The 12680-nt window shown below is 36.6% G+C and overlaps 1 protein-coding gene across 1 annotated transcript; it reads left to right on the forward strand.

Moving 5' to 3' along the window:
• The first annotated feature begins 4125 nt into the window (after positions 1-4125).
• LOC107523492 (beta-defensin 110-like) lies at positions 4126-5221 on the forward strand. Its single transcript, XM_016194814.1, has 2 exons — positions 4126-4198; positions 5088-5221. Exons 1-2 carry the CDS (start codon positions 4126-4128, stop codon positions 5219-5221), a joined length of 207 nt encoding a protein of 68 aa, XP_016050300.1.
• The last annotated feature ends 7459 nt before the right edge of the window (positions 5222-12680 follow it).

Genomic DNA, 12680 nt, shown 5'->3' on the forward strand with positions numbered 1-12680 from the left:
TAAATTACTATTATGATTATTACTACTAATAAAAGCATAAAAAGTGCATTTCTGAGAAAAAGATTTCCAATAGAATTGTGTTGTTGTTTTATTATTATATTCATCTTCTTTATGCCTCAGTTCTTCTCAGAAAGTCCATTTACGTTTTCTCCACAACACTTGCAAGGATACATTTTTATCATTTTGTTTTTAATTTATAAGTGTAAAGTTAGCTTCACTTGTAGATTTAGGAATATAATTTGTCAGCTTGTATTCATTCAAAATTATCTTTAAAGCAATTAACACTTGGAAATAATAAAGCAGAAACACTATTCCCTCTAATCCCAAGTAAAAACCAAATTGTGTTTTGGCAATTTAACAATAGAAAATAATATACTGTGTTGATAAAATGAAAATCAGACATAGATTCAGAAAGAGATAAATCAAATAATTTCTAGATTCCACTTAATCTTTTGAATTTTTTTTTTCTCTGTCACCTTCCCTTCCCCCTTTGCAGGGTGGCCCAGGTCCCCCGTCCTCCGGGTCTCACAGTCTCGTCCATCCTGGCTCCGCTCAGCCCTGTCAAGGGACGCTCTCCTGGCTTGTCCTGGGCGCCAAGCCTCGGAGACTACCCTGGAGGCCACTGGGTGTGCTCCACAGAGGGCCCAGTGCCAGAGTGCCTCTCGACTCTCCCCTCCGATTCCACACCCCTCTCTCCCCACTTTCTTTTTTTTTTTTCAAATCTTTTGAATTTTTATTTTGTGATCTAATTCCACTATTTAAGGCATATATGAAAGGTTAGGGTTTATCTTCATAGTTTATACTAATTATTATCTATTACAGTGACAAGCACAGGAAAGAATATATTTTCATATTTAAATCAAGTTACTAAATAGATTTCATCACAAGGAACCGTTTAACTTTTAGTTCCTTATTTTAATGAACACATGACTCTCCACAATAAACAACTCTTTAAACATTGAAAAGTTTACATGTTCTTTCACACATCTTAACATCTTCAAATAAACTTTGAATCTTCAGTGTGTTGACTATATGTTTGCTTCATTAGCTCACTCTACTCATTTATTTGTTTAATTTTCATTATCTTAATTTTTCAGTTCTTTTGTATTATCTTTACTTATTTATTGGATAGAGACGGCCAGAGATTGAAAGGGATGGGGAACATAGAGAAGGAGAGAGACAGAGAGACACCTGCAGCCCTGCTTCACCACTCGTGAAACTTTCCCCCTGCAGGTGGGAACCCAAGACTCAAACCTGGGTCCCTGAACATTATAACATGTGATCTCAACCAGATGCACCATTCCCCAGCCCCTTCTCACTCTACTCATATAAACAGGGCTTCTCAACTTTAGTACTATTCATATTTTGGTACATATACTTGTTTGGTGTGGGAGATGTTCTTTGCATTCTAACTTTAGCAGAAAGTTCTTGCTTGATTTCCTAACATTTACTCACCGAATACTGATAATGTTCCTTCCCCTAATTGTGACTATCAGAAAAGCCTACCTATATTTCCTAAACTAAAGCATATTTACATATTTAAGACAAATCTATTTCAGAATTTATTTCACCTCAATTGCCTTAGGAAAGAATAAATTAAATTTATTTAGATACAGTTTGCATCTGCACAGGGGAAGTTTCACAAATGATGACCTGATAGTGCAATATCTCTCCTCCTCACTATCTCTTTACCCCTCTCTGTCTCTTCCCCTCACCCTCTATATAAATGAAGAAAAATGGTCTCTAGGAGTGGTGAAGTAGCATAGGCACTGAGCCCGAGTTAACTCTGGTGGAAAGAATGAAATAGGTAAAAGAACAAAGAAAGAAAGAAAAAGGAAGGAAGGGGCAGGGTGGTGGCACACCTGGTTGAGCGCACATGTTACAGTGCACAAGGACCCAGGTTCAAGCCTCCAGTCCCCACCTTCAGGGAGGAAAGTTTCACAAGTGGTGAAGCAGATCTGCAAGTGTCTCTCTTTCTCTCTTCCTCTCTATCTCCCCTACCGTCTCAATTTCTGGCTGTCTCTATCCAATAAATAAAGATAATATTCAAATTTTGCAGTCCTTGCTTTGATAAGGTTCGCTTTGGAGTGAGTGAGAGTACTGTAATAGGAAGTAGGTGAGGAGGGTATCTAAGTCTAATTAGATAATATTTCATTAGGAACTTTATACTGACTCACTGCAGACTATTGTGTACTTTTGCTTTCAGGTATATATTTTGTCCTAGTTTATGGATACATGTGAACATATGTTCTATCTCATGGGACCTGGTCTATATCTAGGTTTGGGGACTTTATTAGGAAGTGAACTTCCAGGAATGGAATTAGAGAATTCTATTAAATGAAAGGTCTCACCCTAGTAATGAATCTGAAGGGTTGTCATTCCACACCTGAAGTCTCCGGACACAGTGTGAAGTGAAGCAATTATGTTAAGTGAGCTAAATCAGAAAGATATAACAACTTTAAATTTAATTTTCCAGTTTAAGCTGACACTGAACAGCAACTGCAAACAAACAAACAAAAGAACATGGCAAAAGAAAATAATCCTAGAAGGACACCTGAGATATGTTGTGAAATATGAATGAGAAATATCCTATTCTCTCTCTCTGTCTCTGTCTCTCTCTGTCTCTCTCTCTCTCACACACACACACATACACAAAATAATTTTTAGTCTTTCTGATAAAATTGAACTGAAGAAAATTTGGTGATTTAAAGATTTTTTAAATTCTCATCAATACGCCCTCATACAAATTACAAAAAAAAAAAAAAAAAACCCTATATTACCAGAGCAAGGAGATAGTTTATCTCATATAGTTCACATCCACCATGAGTGAGGCCCTCAGTTTTAACCCAGGCACTGGATAGGAGCACCATGGATAACAAGGAGTTGTGGTAAGGACTTCATAAATGGTGAAATAGTTTTATGGTATCTCTCCTCTGTCTCTCTAAAATAAAGTATGAAAAATATGGAACTGGGAAGTAATTCAGCACTGACATCATACATGCATGAGGTCCTGGGTTTATTTCCCCCATACCATATAAAAGGACACTTACTTTACTAATTGTAGCCTATATGGCCTCAGCATTGCTGATTGCCACACAATCCCCTGAATGAAGTAGGTGGACATTATTAAACAGTTTTTTAAAGTTGAAGGAACTAGTGTAGGTGTTAAATAATTTTCTTATTTAACATAGGAAATAACTGAAGGACAGCTTTTGATAAAGTTCAATTTTATCTTTGTTGTTGTATAAATTCACTCAGCCATTCACCATACTTGAGACCAAGGTCTGAGCCTGCCCACCACCACATTAGAGGAAGCTTCCAGTGGTGACCTTACCACTTTCTCTGCCTCTGTTTTTATCTAAAAAACTCAACCCTGAGTGGTAAAGCTCTGGTGGTAACAAAGAAGGAAAAAAGAAAGAAAACTAGGTCTTCCAAACTTACAAAATATAACAATAAAATTATAGGTTTATATGATATTTTATTTTAATGAGAGAGAAGTATACCAAGAGACAGAGATCAGAGTACTGCCCAGTTCTGACTTACTGGGGATTGAACCTGAAACCTTGAAGCTTCAGATATGAAAGTCTTTTGCATTAGCATTATGCTGTTTCCCTAGTCCAAATTATAGGTTTTTAAGTTAACTGTAAATATCATTTTAATGAAAGCACAAGAGGGTAATTCTGATCTAAATAAATAAAAACTTTTATCAGTGTCTGGGCCCCTATGAGCCAGATAAAATTTAATACTGATATGAGCTCTAAGATAAGGACTGTTAACCTGTAATGGATGATACCAAGTTGAGTTCGAAATAAATGTTTACTTAATGTTTCATTACAACTGCATTTCCAAGAGACAGATGTACTTGAATAATGTCCCAGAGGCCAGAAAATGGAAGAAGCTTAAGTAAACTAAACTAATTTGAAAAGGAAAGGGTCCGATAAATGATGCACCCATGGGTGCAGTCATAGACAAGGAGCCAGGTTCAAGTGTTCAATACACACCTTCAGAGGAAAGCTTCACTGGTGGTGGAAAAGTATTACAGGTGTCTTTCCTTCTCTTTCTCTCTTCCACTACCTGCTTCTCCCTCTCTATTTTCCACTACTATAAAAATAAACAAATGCATAAATGGACAAGATATTTCTCATTCTTGTCTATTATTCAAATGAAGTAACACTTATAACATGCAAATTAGAAATAGGTAAACTGGGTGAAAGTTGGTCAAGTTTTACTTAAAATTCCAATATATAATCATTCTAAGTAATGGCTTTCCCAGAGGCCAGGCAGTTTTTTTCCTCTATGTCTCTTTAATAATAAATAAATAAGTTATTATTTATTTGCTCTATTATTGATTTATAAAATTATGAGATATAATGGCATAATTCCACACTGTTCCCACCACTAGAGTTCTGTGTTGCCATTCTTTCCACTGGAAACCACAGTAGTTTTCCCAAGGCCACAGTTATCATTTTTTTATTGATTTAATAATGATCGACAACACCATAGGTTAAAAAGGATACAATTACACACAATATCCACGACCAGAGTTCCATATCCTACCTCCTCCATTGGAAGCTTTCCTATTCTTTATCCTTCTGGGAGTATGGACCCAGGATCATGATGGGGTGCAGAAGGTGGAAGGTCTGGCTTCTATAATTGTTTCTCCACTTAAAATGGGCATTGGAAGGTCGATCTATACTTCCAGACTGTTATTTTTTGATGAATGTATGGCAGAGTGGGGGCTGATTTAGTCTCAAGTTATTTCTGAGGTTAACAAGCCTGAATACATCAGCCATTGCTGATGTCTGATTCTCAATTGCTTCTTAACTTCATTTTACTTACCTTGATTCAAAGGATTCAGTTTTGTTTCTTATTTCTTGTCTAGACAAATATATACATTTTCTACAAGTATAATGTTTGCATCCTGGTCAATTTCTGAAACAACTGACATGTAGTGCTACGAAATAATCTGGCATGCCAGACACTTCATCTCTGGCACATATGATCTCGTGACTGGAGCATCTTTACTCTCCTTATCAAGAAGACCTCAACATTATAGCATTTTGACCATATACTTTTCTTGATTGCAGGCAGAAGTAAATTTGAACCAAAATATAGACTTGAGAGATGTCAAAAAGTGAAAGGAGTATGTAAGCCATTCTGTGATGATGTTGAGTATGATTATGGATACTGCATTAAATGGAGAGATCAGTGCTGTGTGTAAATCCTGTAACACAGAAATCCTATCGCTCATCAACGACTGATGCATTTTACAGATTCATAACTAAGTAACAAGAAAATGTCTGCAATGTTTATAGAAATATGCTCTTTTATATCCTTAATGCCAATGTTCACAAAAATAAACACACTCTTTACTGTCTATTAATTGACAGTTCACTTTATGTACACTTTATATGTATGGCCAAATTAGTTATGTGATGGAATATGCCCTATATTTCTAATCTCCTTATGGCTAGGTTATAGCCTGATATCCATGTTACTTAATTGTAATACTTACCTTAACGTGAAAGTGTCTTTGTGAAATTGTTTCCAGCTTTGCTATTAAAATTATGGTGTTATCCACACATCCTTTTCTGGCTCATCTGTCTGCATTCTACCTGATTTTGCTAAGGTTAAAAGTTTATTAATAGCCGGGGGAGATTGCATGATGGCTATGCAAAGTGACTTTCATGCCTGAGGCTCCAAAATCCCAGGTTCAATCCCCCACACCACCATAAACCAGAGGTGAGCAGTGCTCTGGTATATACATATATTAATATATTGTACAGTGTGAGGGATGGAGGTTATGATCTTCAAATCATGTTCCCCTTTCTGTACCTTAGATTTGTTTTAATGTTCTGGACCAAGATTGAAGATACAATGCTTGTCTCAGATGACATTGCTGGGACTTTTGTGACCCTTTTCTTGCCAAGGGAGGTAGGCAGTCTCAAGTGACGGATAGAGATTTAAACTACCTCTAATTCCTAAGAATTATGAATGCTTTACTGTCTGCTCTACCTTCCAGTGATTGTCTGCCTAGTGGCATTTCATATACACTCAACTAACCTTGTGCTTTTGTGTTCACAGAGTTTTATAGTTCACTCAACACAATTCTAAACTACTCTTGTTGGAACCAAGAGATAAACAGAAAAGCCTTAGAGTAAGAAAATGTTTATTCATTGAACTTTGAAGGGAATGGTTGTAATTTTTCCTTCATCTTTTATTTATTGGAACATTATGATAGATTTCTAGTTTTCACTTTTTAATATAAGTTAAATATATGTATAAAATACCACTAGGCGGGAGTCGGGCTGTAGCGCAGCGGGTTAAGGCAGGTGGCGCAAAGCACAAGGACCGGCATAAGGATCCCGGTTCGAACCCCGGCTCCCCACCTGCAGAGGAGTCGCTTCACAGGCGGTGAAGCAGGTCTGCAGGTGTCTATCTTTCTCTCCTCCTCTCTGTCTTCCCCTCCTCTCTCCATTTCTCTCTGTCCTATCCACCAACGACAACAACAATAATAACTACAACAAGGGCAACAAAAGGGAATAAATAAATAAAATTAATTAATTAATTAAATTTAAAAAAAAATACCACTAGACAAGTTTTCACTTACTTTCTTCAGCAGTTTGGATCTGACTTTCCTAACCTATAGCAAAGAAGAGAATTAATGATATATGAATCTAATATTTTTATTTATTTATTTATTTATTTTCTCCTCCAGGGTTATTGCTGGGCTCGGTGCCTGCACCATGAATCCACCGCTCCTGGAGGCCATTTTTCCCCCTTTTTGCTGCCCTAGTTGTTGCAGCCTTGTTGCGGATATTATTGCCATTGTTGACGTTACTTTGTTTTTGGATAGAACAGCGAGAAATGGAGAAAGGAGGGGAAGACAGAGAGAGGGGGAGAGAAAGATAAGATACCTGCAGACCTGCTTCACCACCTGTGAAGCGACTCCCCTGCATGTGGGGAGCCGGGGGCTCAAACCGGGATCCTTACGCTGGTCCCTGCACTTTGCGCCACGTGCGCTTAACCCACTGCGCCACCGCCCGACCCCCATGAATCTAATATTTTTAATTACTATAGTATAATACAGGTTAGCAAACCACACTTGTGGAATCAAATATGGCCTTCCTGTTATAATTGGCTATACAAATACTACATTTGAACAAAATCAATAAAAATGCTATCCTGATCTTTTCATTAGTAGAACCATATCTTTCAAAAAAATTAATATGCATGATTGTTACTACCACCCGTTGAATTTTTCTTCAGTAAAAATTACGAAAAATCATTTTTTCTGTTTAAGTCTTTACAAAATGTCTTTGATTTGCATTTTGACTTGTAAAGTCTAAAATATTTGCTACTTATATAAAGCATTTGACCTCTATTTAGAAAAAAAAAGTTACGCTAAAGCATGTTTTGTGTTCGACGTGGAAAGTCAAATACAGGGGCTGGGTGATGGTGTAGCTGGTTGAGCCACATATTACAAAGTGCAAGGACCCAGGTACATGCCCCTGTCCCTTGGAGAGTGGTAAAGTTGTCACTCTTTTTCTCTTCCTCTTTATTCCCCTCTTCCATCTCAGTTTCTGACTATGTAATTTTATACAGATAACTAAAAAAAATTAAAAGTCAAATCCTTTTACTCCAGCTTTTGAAAAAATGGACAAAAATTTTCTGTCATTTGTATGTTCAAGATAACTCAAGTTATCTTTCCTAGCCACTAATACAGTGAACATCATACAGGTTAAGTGTAGAAAAGGACTTTGCTTCCTTCCAAATATTTGACTTAATGAATTGTTTTCACAAAACTCAGGAACCACTGGAAAGTCAATCCTGACATTAGAGATCAGTGGAAATTTGATAATATTTAGAAAGAAAAGGATATTTGAGATCTTGAGCCACCGTGTAAATTTAAATTAGAAGATACTTCTAGAGCATGGCATAGAAGTTGAACAATAGCAGAAAATTCATAGGTTTTATTGACTGAATGAGTGGATACAAATATATAAAAATATCTAAAGACGCCATCTTGAGTAATATTCATAAGGTGTTTTCAAGATGTTGTAATTAAAATGAGGATGTAGTTAGAAAATGGATTTTCAGAAGTGGTTGTGCATAATTTCAAATAACATAGACTATCTTAGATAAGTGAGTAAACAGTTATACAAATTACAAAACTACATAGAATGAATTAAATTTAAATATGAAAGCATAAATAGAAATAATAACTTATGGGAGTATGTCAATAGGCGCAGGTTGCACAAAATTCAAGGACCGGCATAAGGATCTGGGTTAGAGCTCCTGGCTCCCCATCTGCAGGAGAGTTGCTTCACAGGTGGTGAAGCAGGTCTGCAGGTGTCTGTCTTTCTCTCCTCCTCTCTGTCTTCCCCTCCTCTCTCCATTTCTCTCTGCCTTATCCAACATCAACATCAATAATAACTACAACAATAAAACAACATGGGCAACAAAAGGGAATACATATTTTTTTATATTTATTTTCCTTTTTTGTTGCCCTTGTTGTTTTATTGTTGTAGTTATTATTGTTGTTATCGATGTCGTCGTCGTTGTTAGATAGGACAGAGAGAAATGGAGAGAGGAGGGGAACACAGAGAGGAGGAGAGAAAAACAGACACCTGCAGACCTGCTTCACCGCCGGTGAAGAGATTCCCCTACAGGTGGGGAGCCAGGGCTAGAACCGGAATCTTTACGCTAGTCCTTGTGGTTTGTGCCAGGTGGGCTTAACCCGCTGCGCTATGCCTGACTCCCAATAAATAAAAATATTTTTAAAAATTTTAAAAAGAAATAATAACTTAGACCATCATATATTAAAAGTTATTGAAGTTAAACTACAATTTAAAAAATGAACTTTAAAATTATGACATTTTCCCATATGTATGTCTGTGTGTGTTTTTTTCTGATGGTTTGTCTGAATAGTCTACACACACCAAATAAATTATAACCAAACACAATAAAAGTTGAGGTTTTTCACATATGTCACAAGAAACACACCCAGTTCTCTGCAAAGTGGAACTATAGAAACTACTGTCATGATACAGACATAACACACTGCACCTGCCACATGTAATGGAGGATATTGAGTAAATAAATATATCACTTGGAAATTACATACTAAATATACTTTATAATAAATTCATTGCATTGATCAGGAAAGAACTCAATATTCAGTTAAATAGCAATGTTAGCATAGAAATTCAGGGGAGATGTGATCACTGAAATGAGACAATAAATGCATAGTCATTAAAATAGCAATGGAAACCAAAGGCATCGAGAAACAGCAGGTGTATAATTAAATCACAATGAAGTGAAGACTGAGCAGCCACATTAAAATGATACTGACCATTAACTGGAATACAGATACCACAGAAGGTTCCTGTGAGGAACAAGAAAAGCCTGTAGGCTGTGTGTAAAAGTAAAGGTTTTGGCTCAAGGACACATAGTTTAGTAGTTTTATTATATTTTCAAAGATAAATATAGAATCTGGGAAAGTATTAAAATAAAGGTAATAAAGCTTTCTAAATTAAAATTGGATATTCAAAGAGCAGAAATTTAAAACAGTTATTGAATCAAGGAATGATTAAACAACCTATTTAAAAACTATTAAATTCAGGATATAATGTCACATACTTTTGAAAAAGCATACTAATGAATCTTGACAGCTATCGTCTTCCTAATAAGAAGTATATTGATTTTTAAGATTCTAAAATTCAGTGAAATAAACTATGATCCACAGTTGAACTGTAAATATGAATTTATCTCTCATTTAAAACACTAAAGAACATCATATATACAATTTCATTGTTAATTGCTTTAAGAAATGCCTATGTATTTTGCTAATTTAATGTTTTCTTCTTTCAGCATTATGTCTAGACAAGTAAGGGTAATGTTTATTGTATTTTCCTTGAAAAATATAAGGACATTCTTGATGTTCTATCTACACTGCTATATATAACACAAGTAAACAGATAAATAGTAAAACATTTGTGATCAAGAAACAAGAATAAATTTAATAGGATGTGACTAAATTTGTGACTATGTATATTAAGGAAGAGTTTGGATGAATGACAGCTAGCTCTAAAACTATGAACAAAACCAGTAACTCTCAATTTTTACATCTTTAACCTGAAATATAAATCTACATTAAACATCTGCTTTATTTCTTCTTTAATATACATTCTTCCTAAGCATTTTCCTCTGATTCTTAAAAAAAAAAAATCTAAAGAAATATGTAGCATTTCCTATTTTTCCTTTTTCTCTACTGTTATTCATATATTTGACTTAAAGATAGTTTACTGGAAAAGTTTACTATACTGAGGTGTGTAGCTCAAACCAATGTATATATCCTGCCCTTATTTCAACCTCTACTACTAATACATAAAATCAGGTATGGGGTGGCCAGGCCATACATAGCACAGCGAGTTAAGTGCACATGGTGTAAAGCGCAAGGACCGATGTAAGGTTCCCGGTTCAAGCCCTGGGCTCCCCAACTATGGGGGGTGGGGGGGTTGCTTCACAAGCTGTGAAGCAGGTCTTCAGGTGTCTTTCTTTCTCTCCCCTTTTCTGTCTTCCCCTCCTCTCTCGATTTCTTTCTGTACTATCCAACAATGACAGCAATACTACTAACAACAACGATAAACAACAAGGGCAACAAAGGGGGAAAAATAGCCTCCAGGAGCAGTGGATCTTAGTGCAACACTGAGCCCCAGCAGTAACCCTGGAGGCAAAAAAAAAAAAAAGTTTAAAAAAAAATCAGGCATTAATGCTGGATGAAAGATTGAGGTTTTTTTGTTTGTTTTTCCTTTTTTCTCTTTTGGAAATGATTGCTCAGTTCTGGCATATGGTGGTGCAGGAGAATGAACCTATGAATTTAGAAGTCTTTCTTGTAACCATTATGCTGGCTCTCCAACCTTAAAGAATAATTCTCCTTGAAACAGTGCACCTCTAGATATCACTATTATCTCATATTGGAATGGCAGATTCTGTTTTTTCACATGTTGATATTGGCAAGAGAATCAATAATATATTTTGGTGGTAAAATAATGTCATTTAAGGCCTCGATATTCAAAGTATTCACATATAGAATACAAAAAGAGAACTTGTTAATAAATGCAACATTTCTTTTTTTTTCCTTTATTTATAAAAAGGAAACATTGACAAAACCATCTGACAAAAACATAAGAAGTGGTACAACTCCACACAATTCCCACCACCAGAACTCCGCATCGCATACCCTCCCCTGATAGCTTTCCTATTCTTTAACACCCTGGGAGTAAGAACCCAGGGTCATTATGGGATGCAGAAGGTGGAAGGTCTGGCTTCTGTAATTGCTTCCCTGCTGAACATGGGCTTTGACAGGTCTATCCATATTCCCAGCGTGTTTCTCTCTTTCCCTAGTAGGGCAGGGCTCTGGGAAAGCAGGGCTCCAGGACACATTGGCGGGGTCATCTTTCCCAGGTAAGTGTGCTTGGCATCATGGTAGCATCTGGAACCCGGTGGCTGAAGAGAGTTAACATATAAAGCCAAACAAGTTGTTAACTGAACATGAACTTAAAGGCTGGAATAGTTTAGATGAATAGTTGGAGATTCTCCATTTTGTAGATAGCTAGTAGGCCTATTTCAGTTCTATTCCAAAGGGTTCATGACTATACTAGTTTTCTTTTTATTTCTTTTCCTTGGGTCCAAATATGATATGGAGGTGAATCCAAGCTACTGTCTGGGGAGATGGTATCATGGCTGGGAAAGGGACCAGAGAGCTGAATCAAGGGAAAGAATAGCTCACAAATATGGGAAAGTTGTAAAATATTGTTGACTGTAAACCCCATTGATTTGATCTGATCTATGGCCCATATTCAGCTTAAGAGCTTGTGTGACCTCTGCATCCCTATAGATATGAGCTCACATTCTGTGATACTGGTAATATTAGGGAGAGGGATTTATTCAAGGTCTAGGCCCATCATGTCTATTTGGGAATCTCAGGACTCCCCAACTAGGGCCCCAGCTGATAGGGTGGCCTACTAAAAAGTCATCGTTAAAGTATGCCAGTCTCTTGCCCTTATTCAGCTTTTGCATTTCTTGCTTTGATAAAGTTAGCTTGGGAGTGAGTGACGGAAGTGTGATAGGAAGTAGGTGAAGTGTGTATCTTAGTCTAAGTGGACACTATTTCATTATGAACTTTATACTGACTCAGTGCAGAATATTGTGTACTTTTGCTTTCAGATACATATTTTGCCCTAATTTATGGATACATGTGGACATATGCTCTATATCACTGGACCTGGTCTATATGCAGGTTTTGGAATTTTGTTAGGAAGTGAACCACCTGGAATGGAATTAAAGAATCCTATGAAATGAAAGGTCTCACCCAAGTAATGAGGCTGAAGGGTTGACATTCCACACCTGACATCTCTGGACACATGTTGAGGTAGTACTCATTCCATGATTAGATTGGGATTGGGATATACAGATGCAATATCATTTGGTATGAACTGAGAGAAGCATGCGAAAAAGTGCGCCCCATCCTCGAGGTTCCAGGGCTGGAGAAAATATAGGCTATATAGAGGAAGTGGGAGATTCCTGCTGTCTCAGGGTTTAAGAAGGCAGTAGATAATTATTGCTATAATCATATTATTTGGCAATTGTGTTCACTTTAAAAAATCCCTGTTAGG

This window comes from Erinaceus europaeus, chromosome 4 (genome assembly GCF_950295315.1).
Source record: "Erinaceus europaeus chromosome 4, mEriEur2.1, whole genome shotgun sequence".
NCBI lineage: Eukaryota > Metazoa > Chordata > Mammalia > Eulipotyphla > Erinaceidae > Erinaceus > Erinaceus europaeus.